Source organism: Camelus bactrianus, chromosome 6, assembly GCF_048773025.1.
Source record: "Camelus bactrianus isolate YW-2024 breed Bactrian camel chromosome 6, ASM4877302v1, whole genome shotgun sequence".
Lineage (NCBI taxonomy): Eukaryota > Metazoa > Chordata > Mammalia > Artiodactyla > Camelidae > Camelus > Camelus bactrianus.
The window spans coordinates 62,121,755-62,135,814 of record NC_133544.1 but is presented as its reverse complement, the minus strand read 5'-3'; the positions used below and the strand labels follow the sequence as shown (position 1 = coordinate 62,135,814).

Below are 14,060 nucleotides of genomic sequence, written 5' to 3'. Positions count from 1 at the left end.
AGAAGAAATTTCTCATCACTGTAAGTTTCCCAATGACGGGGACAGAGCCTGTTATGTGCTGGCACAAAGAGAGGGATCAACCCTTGACTACTGATGGATGGCGAAGTGGTGCTTTCCTGCCCAGCAGCCCTGGGTCCCTTTGGCTCACAAGGCTGCCATATCCCAGGCCGCCAGCAGGGGGAGGCAGGGGTCTGAGTCCAGGACAGGCTGAAGGCCTGAGGCTGCTGGGAGTCTCCACAGGCCTTGGTGCTGCCTAAGCCCCTGGGGCGTGCTGGGCTGGACCGAGGGCCTGAGCTGGCCTGCCCAGGTGGGAGGTGGGTTCTGGCTTCTCTGATAAGCACCAGGTGGGCTGGCAGCTCAGCTAAGGCAGGGACAAGCAGTGGAGGAGAACTCACACGGGCAATGGGACCTCTGCTGGGGAGAAGGCAGGGAGGCTGTCTCAAGGCAGGGTGAGCAGGCAGGGAAAGGAGCTGGTGGCCAGGGCCCTCAAATGGAAAACAGGGGCTGGTGTGGGCCGGTCAGTCAGGGAGCAAGGCTGACTGAGCTCAGTGCCGGGAGCAGAGCAGGACATGGGACCAGGGGAGGCTGAGGGCCATTGTGGGAGCATCCCAGCCTCCTAAGCTATGGCCAGTGCTGGTTACAGGGGAAGCCTGCCCTCACCGGAGAGAGGCCCTGGAAACAGGAAACTGAGTGTCCCTGGTATGGCCCCTGACCTCCTGGGTTCCTGGATTCACCCTCCTTCCGCTGACCTGCTCTTTACTCTGCCGATTGCCGAGGGGTTGATGACAGATGTGGCTTAGAGAAGCTAAGAGGTTCCCGAGGCCCAGAGAGGACCACTCTGGGGGAGAGAAGGCTGTCCTTTTCTAATGGACAGTCCTTTAGACTCAGCCCTTGCAGAAGGATAAGCACCAAAGACGTGTAACTGGGAAATCAACTGTAACCCAGAAGGATCCCATGGGGCCTTCCCGGGGGTGGGGGGGGGCAGACCCCTCCCCCATAGGCTCTGCTGGAGCTCCTCTCTGAAGTACCCAGATAATAGTATCTCCTGCATATTTCCTGAGTTTTTCAGATGCTCAAAACCACCACCAGATTGAAGAAATTAACCACTTGATGATCAAGCGTAAGTAGCACACAGACCTGGCATCTAAGGATCAACCACCATCAACTAATCAGAGGACTGTGCACAGCTGAGCACACACCCTGGGCCGCCCCACCCTCAGCGAGCCTTTAAAAAGGCTCAGCTGAAAGCCTTTGGGGAGTTTGGGATTTGAGGAACATGAGCCACGGGTTCTCTTGGCTCGGCCCTGCAACAAACCTTTCTCCGCTCCAAACTCCAACGTTTTAGTTTGTTTGGACTCACGGTGCGTCGGGCACAGGAGCTTGCATTCAGTAACACAATGAGACTCTAGACAGACAGCATGGGATTTAGGGCGGAGCGAGGCCTGGGGAGAAAGGCAGAAGCAGAACCCCGAGCTGGCAGCAGAGGGCTGCCTGGGGCAGGGCTGTTGCATATCAGAAGTGGTCGCTGAATAAACAGGAATTCAGTCATCTTTGCTCTAGAGATCCCTTTATTATGGCCCTGCGATCCCACTGCCAACCCCTATGGGATTCTTGCCGCTGCCCCAGGAAGATGGCCAGCCCACAAAAAGGTGAGTCTCCAGCTTGCTGTTAGAGGCGCTTCATTGTTCTCTTTATCCAGGGCAGGAAGTGGGAGACCTTGGTGAAGACTCCTGGAGGTGTCCCGTTCTGTTTCCCACAGGAGAAAATGCCCTGGACCAGGTTTTTGCACACGAGGGGCCCTCCGGAGTCGCCCTGTGGGCAGAGAGAGGAAGGACTGAGGGTCCTCAGCGGGGCCCGCCCTCCCTGGAGCCTGGGGCTGGGTGCTGTCTGTCAGGGACCAGGGCAGGGTCCCAGGGCTCCCGTCTGGCTCTAACTGGTCTTTACTGAGACCCAGGCCAACCTTTCTTCTCAGTCCTCATGGAAACTCTGCTGATAACACAGCTGCCACATGACTGATCCTTCCGCCCCCTCCACCCTGACCCACTCAGGAAAAATGTCTAAAGTGTGGACTCATGGACCAGGCTGCCCAAGCCCTCGGGCTGAGGAATGAAGATGGCCTCTCCCCAGCCCCAGACCTTCCCTGAGTTCTGCTCCCCGGGGCCTGTGTGCCTAGATGCTGGAAACCTGACCTTGAAGCTGGTCTTCACCGTGCTCGGGTCCCCCACACAAATCTGGGTGGCGCGGCTGTAATAGCCTGGGAAGAGGGATTCGCACACACGATCTTCCTGCACCGTCAGCACTGCCTCCTGCAGAGTGGTGGCTGGAACGCCCACCGCCACCTGCCCCCAGCCGGCCACACCGCACGCCTGTCCTGGCTTCACCCGGGCCCGGCCCCCAGGCAGCCTGAGGGGCCTCACAGCTGCCGTCTGCTTGGCCTTTCTCTGCAGCTGATGGGGAGAGACAGGGTCCAGCTCAGCCAGTGGCCTCCGGGCCGGGACACTGCAGTGAGACCGCAGAGCCCTCGCTCTCACCTGAGCCCCGGGGACAGGTCGGGCGGCCAGGACGGGAGGGAGGAAAGGGACTGGTTGCAGTGGGAGGGGAGACAGTGTGTCTCCAGGAGGGCAGAGAAGCGGGGAGGTTCCTTACCTGCAGTAACATGATGTCACTGGAGTGGTCCTTAGGATTATAGTCTGGGTGGGGGATGGCTCTTCTCACTGGGACCACCTGCTGGGTCCCCTCCTGCTTCTTGATGTTGTGGGCCCCCAGGGTGACATTGATTGAGCTGCACAGAGAGCAGAGAGCGTGTGGGGAGTGTGGTGTCACAGGAGGGCCAGCCCCAGAGCCGTGCGGGGTTGGTGACACGGGGGCAGAGCAGGGCTGCAGCTGAGGGGAAATTGAGGCCACAGAAGGTCCTGGGGCGGAGTGACGCCCTGCCGTGTGCTTCTCAATGACATGAAGGCAGGGACATGATGGAGCTTTCTCAGCAGTATCGTGAAATTTCTCTGAGTTTGCACTTTGACTTCAATGCGTGCTTTCTTCCTCACTGATGCTGCTTTTGGCCGGTCGGGTCCCCGCCTTCTCACTTATGCGTGTTGCTCTCACCTCTGATCCCCGGACCTCGAAACTTACTGCCCTGTTTCTCAGCTTCTCATCACCTTAGTCCTGCCGTCAGATGGTCGTCTGATGAGCTCTCTCGGTCTTGTGTTATGAGAAGCTGCGGGCCCTCCCTGGGCTCGGCCCCCCGGCAGAGGACGGGGTCCCTGCGGGGGTGTCAGGAGGGGAAGGCTGGCTGCTGCCCCTCACCTTCCCCTGCAGTGAGCAGCCGTCAGAACAAAGTCCTTCTGCACGAGGACACCGCCACACCGCCTCATCCTCTCCTGATCCAGAAACTGAACGAACGCCATGTAGGGGCGGGAGTGGGGCTTGGCCTCATGGCCCCCGATGATCTCCCCTGAAAGAGAGGGCTGGGAGACAGGGTGACAGGGGCGGCTGTGGTCAGGAGCGAAAATCAGGAAGATGGCGTTTGAGGTGTGTCCACAGAGCCCTGCAGACCCCAGGGGAGAGTCCTCCAGGTTCTCTTTGCAACAGAGTAACATTTTCTAACCTCAAGCCTCAGACTCCCCCTCGGAGAAAGGGGGTCAGCTTGTCCTTCACGTCCTGCTTCAGACACGTTCGTGGCGGGGGCAAGGTCTGCCTTCAACGTGGTGGAGCCCCGGAGAATGGTGGACAGGACTCCCTGATGAGCCTTCGCTCCCTGCGGGTCTCCCTGACTACTCTGAGCCTCTGTTAGCAGATTGATAGGTGTCCTTTTCTAATAATCTTCCTACGAGCTTACGGAGTGGGATTCTCTGAAATCCTCGTGTCCTAGGGCCTAACACACCCTAGGGTTGCAGTGAACTCTCCGGCTGCATGAGTGATAGCCTCCAGTTGGCTTTTGGCTGAAGTTTGGCAGGGACGGCGCTGGTGGATTCAAGGGCACAGGGGTGGGGAGGGCACTGCCAAAGGCACTGGGGCCACTGAGGGCCTGGGAGGCAGGGGAGGTGGGACTGGAAGTGGGCTGCGTGGGGCCGGGGCAGAGCTTAGCACCCGGAGAGCTTTGGGTGCTGCCATCCTGCCACTTCTGATCCATCGCACCCTGGGCTCCTGTCCTGGGCAGGACCGAGGGGTGGGGGGCCCTGAGAGACTTCACCGGTCCTTGAGCTGGGTCCACTGACCACTCCCAGCCTGCAGTGTCTTCGGCTGAGCTGCCCTTTCCCGGGTTGGAGTGAGGGGTTTTACTTACTTGGTTTTTGTAGCTTCACATCCTCTGCCAAATGCACAACCCACTTTCCCGGTGTGAGAGAGAGAGAGAGAGGGGCTGTGCCCTGCTAAAGCTTCCAGTGAGCACCCTTCCTTCCTGCCATCCGCCCATGTGAATGTCTGGGCGGCATCGAACTTGTTTGTCTGGGTTTGGGCCTGGAGCTGGGGTTCAGAAATTGGAGCTGGGCAGGAGGGTCAGGAGAACAGGGGGCTTAGTGAGATGGACCCAGGCCCGAGGAATGGGGATTGTCACTCACCTGTCCCCGCCCGGCGGGCAGAAGAACGGCCATCACGAGCAGGAGTGGCTGCATCTTCCCTGAAAGTCTGCGCAGGTTGAGCTGCTGGTCTTCCTTCCTTCCAGACACAAAGCCCAGGGGACCGGAGGAGGGGAGGCTCAGCCCGGCACAGACTCCTGGGCCGGATGTCAGCCAGCAACGTGGGGGTCCCTGGTCCCTGCCTTGGGCTGGGTGAGAAGGGCGCTGTCACCACACTTGCCCTCCCACTGCTGAGTCACAAGGTGAAAACAAGAAGCAAGCACAAGAGAGTGAAGTCTGAGGTGCGGCCAGCAGAGGGGCTGGACCCCCAGAGTCGGCTCCATCATGAATCAAGAGTGTCCCCATGTCCCCACTCTTGGTTCTTTTCCATTCAGATGAAATCAGACCCGGATGCCGTTCATCCTAATAGTTACTCTGCACTGAGTGTTCTCTGTCCAGTGTCCAGAGACCCGTGTCTCTGATGCCCTTGTCCGTGGCGATCCTGACCTCTTGCGTGCTTCCCCACACTCTCACCCCCGTGGGGCCAGAAGAGAAAGGGAAAGGAAGGCACGAGGAGTTCTAAATAGCCCAATTCCAATGCCGACAGAACAGCCGCTTACGAGTCAGTAGACAAAGAGTGGAAGGAAAGACACTTAAGCATTCGTGATGATGACTTCGGGGTGGTAGAATTCCCAGTAATTTTTATTTTCTTATTTATATGTTCTGTATTTAAGTGTCTTTCTGTGATGAGCATGTGTTACTTCTATACCCAAAATGCGTTTTCCCTTAGTGAGACTCACTGACCAATGCAAACATTCAGTAAGCCTCTCCTCCTCAGCCGAGCCTTCTCTCAGGTGCATGGTTTTTGAAAAAGTTCACTTTCCTGAACAATCTTATATAAAAAAATTAAGAGATGTTGAAAAGTAGAAGAAAAAGTTTGCTCAGTATGCTGTAGGCTGTTAGACACCTTTGAAACATTAGGAAACCCCTGAGACCAATACTTTTCATTACAATGAGTTTCCTTTGGAGATATGTATGTGTACACACAGACACACACACACAGACACACACACACAGACACACACACAGACACACACACACACACACAGACACACACACACACACACACACACACACACACTCAGGAACAGTGGAGGTGGGGGAGGCTGGCTCAGACCAAGATGGGAGAGCGCCCTGCAGCTCAACTGGGGCTGCAGGAGGCTGAGCTGTCCGGACACCCGAGGCTGCACTGGGCCCTGGGCCCAAGACTCCAAGCCGGAGCTGGGCCAGGCCCCGGGGCTGGGCCTGGGAACTCTGAGGCGCTCCTGAAACGTTCTCAGGCTTCTGAGCTCTGGCTACTCTGATGTGGGAGGAAGTTCTGCAGGGGTGAGCTACACTCTTTCAAAGCCTCCCCTCTTCCATTTCTGTTCGGGTGGAGAAGTCCCCCCACCCCCACCCCAGCGCGTCTCAGGGGATCCTCCTTTGAAATCTGGATCCTCTTACGTTGCCATGTGGCCCTGGAATGTTGGGGTGCGGTGGGGGTGGGGACGAGGGAGGAGGCGGGAGCGTCCTCTAGATGAGGGTCAGTTTTCCTGAGGAGATGTCTCCGTGTTCTGATGGACTCACAGGCAGCCTGGCCGGGAAGCTGACACTGGGGACGTGTGATCGGAGGGCGCTGGCTGTCACTGCAACAGGATTTTTATTCCAGAGTTGGAAGGAGGGGTCTGCTGGAGGGGGAAGCCAGGGACAGGCCGGAAAATTGAACAGAGGGTTGCCAGACACTCTTGTTACCTAACGAATCTGTGTGGATGAATAAAGGAGGAATCAATGACTTCTGAAGATGACAGTTTATTACATCCCTGGCAGCCTCCCCTCCATCCCCTTGGCCCAATGCCGTTCTGGCCTCTGCCCCAGAGAAGATGGACAGATCCATCCCGGGGCACCTCAGTCTGGTCCCTGAAGTTCACAGATTCTCATTGTGTTTTGTATCCAGTACAGAAAGCTCGAGATTCTGGTATAGACACTTGGAGGTGTACCATCCTTGGTTCCAAAGGAGACAATGCCCTGGGCCACACTGTTACACAGTAAGGGGCCTCCAGAGTCTCCCTGTGGACAGAGAGGGGAAGGAGTGAGCTGGGTCATCTTGTGGTCTGACCCTCCCTGCCGCCCAGGGGGTGGGTGGTCTCTGTTAGGGGGCCGTGGCTGATATGAAGGTTTTGGCTCCTGAGGTTTCAGCCCAGCCTTGTTCATCCCCCGTTCTCCTCCCCTAGGAAGTCTCTGCCCATATGTGTGGGACAATCTCCCATCCCCCAGGGAGACAGGACCAGAGACTGGATAGGAGGAAATGTTGCAGACGTGGAGATACGGCTAGTTCCCACTGCCAGGGATGTGCCCAGGGCTTTGCCTGGATAACGCTGGGGATCTCACCTCAAAACAATTCTCCCTGTTTCTTCGGTTCCCTGCACATATCTGGGTGGTGGCATCGTAATGTTTGTAGTGATGGATGCATTGCTGGTCTGTTTGGACTTCAAGCTCTGCCTCCTGCAGTTTTGCTGCTGCAGGTTTGTTCACGCCAAGAAGCCCCCATCCGGCCACACTGCACACCATCCCTGGCTTCACCGGCTCCTTCCCCTGGGGCAGCCGGATGGGGCTCACAGCGGTGGTCAGGTTGGCCTTCCTCGTCAGCTGAAGGCAGAGGAAAGGCATTCTAACCTACCCATGGCCCACAAAGACTGCAGGGACAGTCGTAGGGTTGCTTTCTTCACAGCTCTGGGATAATTGAAGGGGTCGTACCGGAAGGAGGGACAGGAGTGAGGTGATGGGGGATGCAAAGCCCTGGGGTTAAAGTGTGTGAGAACCGGTGCAGCCACGCGCCCCGCCTGCAGTAACGTGACGTCGTTGGCCGTGTTTTCATCATCATCATCTGGGTGGGGGATGGCTCTTCTCACCCGGATGACCTGCTGGGTCCCCTCCTGCTCGAGGATGTTGTGGGCCCCCAGGGTGATGCTGATTGAGCTGCACAGAGAGAGAGAGAGAGGGAGGTGGAGTCACAGGCTCGGGACAGGGCAGGACTGGAGCGGAGAGAATTCTAGGCAGTGGGGCCCTGGGGCAGAGCATCTCGGTTCTGTCCGCTTGCGGGCAGCCCGGGCTGGGCGGCAGTTCCTGGAGGGCACTTGGGATGCTGAGTTCTCACAGAGCCCGCCTGCCTGTAAGCCAGTCCGTGCATCTGTCTCACATTTGCACTCTGGGCTCCAGGGCTTAACCTTGGCTTCCTTCCATCCCAGCTTTGGGCAGTTCCTTTCTCCGCAGGCCACTCGCATTGATCTGTCCCTCTCTCCTCAAAGCCTAGCTGTCCTCCGAAGAGCTCGTCTGTGTTACTAGGTGGCCCAGGCCTGCGGCCCCTGAGAAGAGGGCTCCCTGTGAGGCGCTGACAGAGGGGCGGGGGCCCAGGCGCTGCTCCTCACCTGCCCCAGCAGTGAGCTGCTGTCAGCACGAAGTCCTCACGCACCAGAAAACCGCCACAGAGTATAATGTTCCCTGAAGTCTGGATCTGAAGAAATGCCATGTAGGGACGAGAATGCGGCTCGGCCTCATAGCCCCTGATGATTTTCCCTAAAAGAAACATCCCAGCCTGCCTGTGTGCTCGTGGAGCATTCGGCTGGAGCAGGCAGATGGGGTCAGATTTGCTGGTCTCTGAGGGAGTTGGGCACAGTCCAGAAAGCTTCGGCAGGTAGACCATCCAGGATGCGTATGAGCGTAGTGTCTCAGCAGGTGTGTGCCAGTGTGGGATGGGCCTGGGCCTCTGCGGGTGGGGACAGTCACTCACCTGCGTCCCCGGTGGCGGACAGAGGATGGGCTGCCAGGAGCAGAAGCAGGAGCAGCTCTCCACAAAGGCTGCCCAGTTCTTCCTTCCAGTGTTTTAATCTTAAGTGTCTCCTCCGATGTTGTGGCCTCCATCCTACAAGGCTTCTCCGAAATCCTCACACTGCTTTTTGATCAAGTCCCTGGGTCTGAGTGGAGTATGAACTTGTCAGAGCACCAGTAGCTCTTGGCTTGGTGCCAGCTGCAGCAGCAGAAAACAGGAAATGAAGCTACAAGTAAAGGGTGGTTGGAGATGTTGTATCCGCCAACAGCTGGTCCCCCACCCTAGCAACCTGGGTCTTATGATAATAGATCAAAGAACGTCGTCATTTCTGTAGTTTACTATAGATCACCAGGGTAATTCTTTATTGAGGCCCCTTTTGTGGGAGACTGTGGGGGACACTGGAGATGAGAATCCTCGCTTCTAGGGGAGGAGACAAAACCATCAGTGATCAGACGAGGGTGGTGAAGGCCACGGTTAGAGGGATGGACAGAATGGTGTGGAGTAATGTTTTAATTACTAAAGAACTGAGTGGTTTGAAAGAACGACATTGCTTTTACCCAGGAGTCTGCATTTTGGTCAGGGTGCAGCGTGGATGTCTCCCCTGTGCTACCCTTGCTGTCAAGGTGGCTTGAAGCCTGGAAGCTGGAACCACCTGAGGGCTCGCTCACACACACCCAGTGCTTGGTGCTGGCTGCTCACTGAGCACGTTGGTTTCGCTCACTGAGCACGTTGGTTTCTCTCCATGAGGGCCTCTCGAGTAGTCTCAGTTGTTTGGTTCTCTGCCAGCATGGTGGTTGGCTTCCTCAGAGTGAGTATCTCCTACAGAGCAAGCCGGGCAGAAGCTGTGTTGTTTTTATTACCTAGATTTTGAAGTCATATGGCCTCTATTCTACCATATTCCATCTTGGACGATCGAGTGCTCCCACCAGATTAAAAAAGAAGGGCTACAGACCCCACCTCCCAGCGGGAGGAGCGATGCAGTCATGTACGAGGAACCTGTGGGGTGGAGACAGACAGTGGCAGTCCCCGCGGAGCACAGCCTACCTCGGTGCTGCAGGTGCCTGTGGTCAGGGCGCTTGAAACCTCTGCTCTACCTCAGCCTAGTCAGAGCCTTTGACTAGGCTGGGGTCTGCTCTGTCCAATCCACATATACTGAGAGTGGAAGAAGAACGGCTCTCCCGAAAGTTATTCTCTTTGATGAGTTACTGATACCACGTGAAGTGGGAAAGGATGCCAGGGAGCCAAGTAGAATTCCCACACCACTGTGCAGAGAATTGCACTTCTAATATCCCTGTACTATTTGCTAAACAAGTTATCCTGATCATGTCCCCGTAATGGAAAAGGAGGAGAGAGCCATGGAGGTGAAATTATTGTTAGTTCTAAACATCTTGATTGCAAGTCTCTTAAAAAGCAACAAAATTATAGCTAAAGAAAAAGCACATTGTCAGTAGTGATTCAGGCTGGAGAGCCACAGCAAACAAGAGCTCGGATGAGGACAGGAAGGACATTCTGCCCAGCTGAGAAGGAGGAACTTCTCAGGAGATCCACCCCTGCCCTGGGCCTGCTTCCCGGGCTGTGGGAGAGAAATGTCTGCTCAGGAAGGCCCCTCCCTCCCCGGTGGGGGCTCCGTCCTTGAGTGGCAGCCCCAGACTGTGCCTGCCTGGTGTCCGGGACCCGTGGTGTCATCCCCTCCTCTCTGCCATAGGACACAGGGCAAGGAGGTAAGGCACTCTGGCCCCAGGACCAGAGAGGTTCCTGTCTTCTCCTGATGGTACTCAGCTTCAGCCCTGGCAGAAGGGCAGGCCCTGGAAAGCCAGGTGTGGGGGACCTGGGTATAGCTTTGCACGGGGTTTAGGGGAAGTGATGGTGGGAGGGGGAAGAGGAGGAAGCAGAAACCAGCAGAACAGTGTCATTGGCTTTCGAAGCACAGAGCTGGTGCCTGTGAATGGGGGTCAACAAATAAACAAGAAACCAACTCTTCCTGCTCAGCTAAGAGGCTTTATTCCGTTGCTGGCCCCCCAACCCAGTGTGATTCTAGATCAGCTCCAGGGAAGATGGCCCGGTTCTTGCAGTTGGAGACTTTTCATGGTTTTCTTTATCCAGGGCAGGAAACTTGAGACTTTGGTGCAGGCCCGTGGAGTGGACCCATCTTTTTGTCCATAGGAGACAATGCCCTGGGCCACATTGTCACACACGAGAGGGCCCCCGGAGTCCCCCTGAGGGCAGAGGGAGGGAAAGGACTGAGCCCGCTCTCCTCCTGGTCCCACCTTCCCTGCCCTCCCAGGCCCCCTGTCGGGGGAGGCCCCACCTTGCATAGCCTCTACGTAGGAGGTCAGAGGGCAGGGCTGGCTCCCATGGACCCCTTGGCTGCCAAGCCCTGACCCTGGACATTGTCACTGCTTCACTTCACCCCGGGTGGCAGCTCCTTCTCCTCCCCCAGGTCCCTGATCCTCTCCCTATGGAGGTGCTGTGGGATGGTGGCTCCAGGCTGCTGTTTAAGGACAGGGAAGCAGGTGGGTGGGGCTGACAGCGCGGAGGACGAGCCCTTAATCGAGGCGTGTTCCAGCTCTAAGAGGCACCTGGTTTTAACTACCACACACTCAGGTAGCACAGTTTTTTAACACCTGTGCCTCAGTGTGTTGCAAATTCCTCCTTCTGGAGGGGAACCGTTTTGGATTCACTCTAGGTCCTTTGTAGCCTTGCAGAGGCCCTAGACACTTCCAGCTCTGGCTATTCCCCTCTTGTCTTCCTGGACAGAAAGATCCCAGCCTAGAGGGTGAGGCAGTCCGCACGACTTGGGTCCTCAGGTCCCAGATCTCCCAGAGCCAAGCAAGGCATTCTGTCATTCTCACCTTAAAGGAAGCTTTCTTTTTCTTTGGGTCCCCCACACACAGCTGGATGATATTGTTGTAATAATTGCGTAGGTGGGATTCACACTTTTGATCCTCTTGCACGATCAGCTTTACCTCCTGCAGTGTGTCTGGGTAATTGTTCATCGCCACCGCCACCCGCCCCCAGCCAGCCACATCGCACGCCTGTCCTGGCTTCACCCGGGCCCGGCCCCCGGGCAGCCTGAGGGGCCTCACAGCTGCCGTCTGCTTGGCCTTTCTCTGCAGCTGATGGGGAGAGACAGGGTCCAGCTCAGCCAGTGGCCTCCGGGCCGGGACACTGCAGTGAGACCGCAGAGCCCTCGCTCTCACCTGAGCCCCGGGGACAGGTCGGGCGGCCAGGACGGGAGGGAGGAAAGGGACTGGTTGCAGTCGGAGGGGAGACAATGTGTCTCCACGAGGGCGAGAGAATCGCGGAGGTTTCCTTACCTGCAGTAACATGATGTCATTGGCATAGTTCCTCTTATTATAGTCTGGGTGGCGGATGGCTTTTCTCACTGGAATCACCTGCTGGGTCCTCTCTTGCTTCTTGATGTTGTGGGCCCCCAGGGTGACATTGATTGAGCTGCACAGAGAGCAGAGAGCATGTGGGGAGTGTGGTGTCACAGGAGGGCCAGCCCCAGAGCCATGTGGGGTTGGTGACATGGGGGTAGAGCAGGGCTGCAGCTGAGGGGAAATCAAGGTGACAAAATGGCCTGGAGGCCGAGCTCTCCATACCCTGTTTCTTGGTAGCCGATGTGTGATTCTGGAGCCATTGTTAAAGGCACGGGAGTTCTCGAGGGTCAGTACCCCCCGCAGGAAAACAGCTGGAATTGCACTAGTTTGCATTCTGATACCCAGGCATGCCCTACCTTTAGTCTTTTTTGCCTCAGCAATGCCGCTGGCACTGACCTGCCCCTCTCCCCACTGCCCACTTTCTCACCCTCTCAGGAGCCCTCCCAGCTCATGTGTTCCTAGGAGCCTGGTTGTTCCTGGAGAAAAAGGTAGGACTCCCTGCCAGGGGCTTTCAGGAGGGTGGGGGCTGCTGGCTGCTTCTCACCTTCCCCAACAGTGAGCGGCGGTCAGCACGAAGTCCTCTCGTATCAGGAACCCGCCACACCTGCTCCGGTCATCCTGATTCCAGATCTGAAGATACGCCATGTAGGGGCGGGAGTGGGGCTTGGCCTCATGGCCCCCGATGATCTCCCCTGAAGGAAAAGTTTGTCTTGCTTGTTTGCACCCACTGAGTACACCCGGCAGGCTTCTGCCCCATGCTCAGAACTGCTGGGCATGGTGGGGGCCCAGCCTGGCCTGGATTTCAGAGGACTGGGGAGGGTCTTCAACTTCCTCCTCTTGGTCTGCGAATCTGTTTTCCACACACAACTGAAAGTGAGCATCTTAGGGACAGCAAAGTCCCAGAGGCTTCCGGAAACTCCAATCCTGACTGTGCTTTGTGTCAGGTGAGTTTCCGGGGGCAATGTTATCCTGTGATGTCTAGGACAGCCCTGCTTTCCAGTGCTGGGGACTTTAGTGTAGGGATCTAGAAGCTGTCATAGCCTATTTCCCAGGACCTGACATGTAGTCAGTGGCCAGTAGGTGCTGGCTGCATGAAGGAAGGATCCAGTGGGCCTCAGGATGAGGGTGGTTGGTAGGGCCGGTGCTGGTGGGAGTCTGGAAAGCAGAGGTCAGGTCTGCCAAACAGTGGCTTCATCCTTGAAAGAGAGGAGCCTCTAATGGCCTCGGAAGGAAAACTGAGCTGGAGATAGGGACTGAGGGGCCTTGGGACTGAGCAAAGGCAACAGCACCAGCTCCTGGGTCTGCTGAGTTCTGGGCCTCTCTCCTAAGTAGGTGCTGAGGGGAGCACCTATTTTATCCTCGTGGCAGAAGTCAGGCCCGCTCTGCCCTCTGCAGGGGGAATTTAGTATTTTCTCTTTTCCAGTTTCCAACCCTCTGCCATCATCTAGAAAAGTTCTGCTTTCCAGATGGCAGAAGTAGGGCCTGAGGAGGGGATAGTACCCACTGGCTCCTCTTGAGAACAGCATTCTTCTCTGCCATTCCTGCCAGTGGCATCTCCAGCATCATACTTGGGGGTATGAGATGGGAAAGGAGCTGGTGTTCAAAACGTTCCTGGTGGATAGATGGGTCAGGGATATGCAGAGAGGGAAGGAGATCTGTGCCAAATGGGGGATGTAGTTGGGCCTCTGAGAGTGGGGATGGTCACTCACCTGCATTTGTCCCAGGGGGCAGTAAAAAGGCCAGTGGGAGCAGGAGCAGGAGCAGGAGCGGCTGCATCTTCCCAGGAAGGCTGCCCAGGTTGGAGCTGCTGGTGCTTCCTTGTTGCTCTCTTTTAGCCCCCAGGAGAGGAAGGAGGTACGAGTGGGCTCGGTGACCTGGTGTTCCCCTCTGGTTTTGTGGTGCTTCATCCGAGAAGGCTTTCTATGAAAGCTGCCCCGCCCCCACTCCGTCTACCTGATGATGTTCTCTGGGTGATTGTGTGAGAAACGTGCAGTGACCACGTCAGTACCCACAGGTGATGACTCAGAGCAGACCACTTGTTCCAGCTCAGAGCAGGAACCCCAGAGTACACGGTGGGGACTGTAGGATGTGGTATCGACCAGCAGAGGTACTGGACCCCAGAAACCTGAGTCCTCAATGGTAGAACCACCAATGTCTCATTTCCATGCTGCTAAGTTCATCAGGATGATTTCTTTAGCAGATGTGTGCTTAGGCTCTTCTCTATGCTATGACCAAACATACTGGAGATGTGTCTCCTCT

General features: G+C 56.6%; 3 protein-coding genes across 6 annotated transcripts; all 3 read right to left on the bottom strand.

Moving 5' to 3' along the window:
• Positions 1–1,550: 1,550 nt before the first annotated feature.
• LOC105068827 (granzyme H) lies at positions 1,551–5,944 on the bottom strand. 4 transcript variants are annotated; one of them, XM_074365711.1, is made up of 6 exons: positions 5,764–5,944; positions 4,557–4,767; positions 3,304–3,464; positions 2,647–2,782; positions 2,190–2,447; positions 1,551–1,812 (listed from the first exon to the last, which is right to left on the bottom strand). In XM_074365711.1, exons 2-6 carry the CDS (start codon positions 4,608–4,610, stop codon positions 1,669–1,671), a joined length of 753 nt encoding a protein of 250 aa, XP_074221812.1. In that variant the 5' UTR covers positions 4,611–4,767; positions 5,764–5,944; the 3' UTR covers positions 1,551–1,668. The 4 variants fall into 4 exon arrangements, with proteins under 4 accessions (XP_074221812.1, XP_010953103.1, XP_010953104.1 ...); XM_010954801.3 differs by lacking the exon at positions 5,764–5,944 and having other exon boundaries at positions 4,557–5,412; XM_010954802.3 differs by lacking the exons at positions 4,557–4,767; positions 5,764–5,944 and adding an exon at positions 4,283–4,512.
• A 441-nt stretch (positions 5,945–6,385) lies between these two features.
• On the bottom strand, positions 6,386–8,675 carry LOC105068826 (mast cell protease 1A). The gene is made up of 4 exons (XM_010954800.3): positions 8,018–8,675; positions 7,433–7,568; positions 6,981–7,238; positions 6,386–6,659 (listed from the first exon to the last, which is right to left on the bottom strand). Exons 1-4 carry the CDS (start codon positions 8,290–8,292, stop codon positions 6,498–6,500), a joined length of 831 nt encoding a protein of 276 aa, XP_010953102.2. The 5' UTR covers positions 8,293–8,675; the 3' UTR covers positions 6,386–6,497.
• A 1,719-nt stretch (positions 8,676–10,394) lies between these two features.
• LOC105075274 (granzyme B) lies at positions 10,395–13,732 on the bottom strand. Its single transcript, XM_074365699.1, has 5 exons — positions 13,511–13,732; positions 12,346–12,493; positions 11,736–11,871; positions 11,271–11,534; positions 10,395–10,634 (listed from the first exon to the last, which is right to left on the bottom strand). Exons 1-5 carry the CDS (start codon positions 13,575–13,577, stop codon positions 10,458–10,460), a joined length of 792 nt encoding a protein of 263 aa, XP_074221800.1. The 5' UTR covers positions 13,578–13,732; the 3' UTR covers positions 10,395–10,457.
• Positions 13,733–14,060: the final 328 nt, after the last annotated feature.

What these genes read in the sequence shown, in the direction of transcription:
- LOC105068826 (XM_010954800.3), bottom strand. Translation starts at nt 8,292, where the DNA reads ATGGTCTACCTGCCGAAGCTTTCTGGACTGTGCCCAACTCCCTCAGAG. An exon ending in ACGACGTCACGTTACTGCAG is followed by an intron (nt 7,239 to 7,432) that starts GCGGGGCGCGTG and finishes CTCTGCCTTCAG; the next exon opens with CTGACGAGGAAGGCCAACCT. An exon ending in ACAGGGAGAATTGTTTTGAG is followed by an intron (nt 6,660 to 6,980) that starts GTGAGATCCCCA and finishes CTCTGTCCACAG; the next exon opens with GGAGACTCTGGAGGCCCCTT.
- LOC105075274 (XM_074365699.1), bottom strand. Translation starts at nt 13,577, where the DNA reads ATGCAGCCGCTCCTGCTCCTGCTCCTGCTCCCACTGGCCTTTTTACTG. An exon ending in GCCCCCTGGGACAAATGCAG is followed by an intron (nt 12,494 to 13,510) that starts GTGAGTGACCAT and finishes CTTTTCCTTCAG; the next exon opens with GGGAGATCATCGGGGGCCAT. An exon ending in AAAAGAAAGCTTCCTTTAAG is followed by an intron (nt 10,635 to 11,270) that starts GTGAGAATGACA and finishes CTCTGCCCTCAG; the next exon opens with GGGGACTCCGGGGGCCCTCT.
- LOC105068827 (XM_045516537.2), bottom strand. Translation starts at nt 3,596, where the DNA reads ATGTTACTCTGTTGCAAAGAGAACCTGGAGGACTCTCCCCTGGGGTCT. An exon ending in GTGACATCATGTTACTGCAG is followed by an intron (nt 2,448 to 2,646) that starts GTAAGGAACCTC and finishes TCTCCCCATCAG; the next exon opens with CTGCAGAGAAAGGCCAAGCA. An exon ending in CGGTGAAGACCAGCTTCAAG is followed by an intron (nt 1,813 to 2,189) that starts GTCAGGTTTCCA and finishes CTCTGCCCACAG; the next exon opens with GGCGACTCCGGAGGGCCCCT.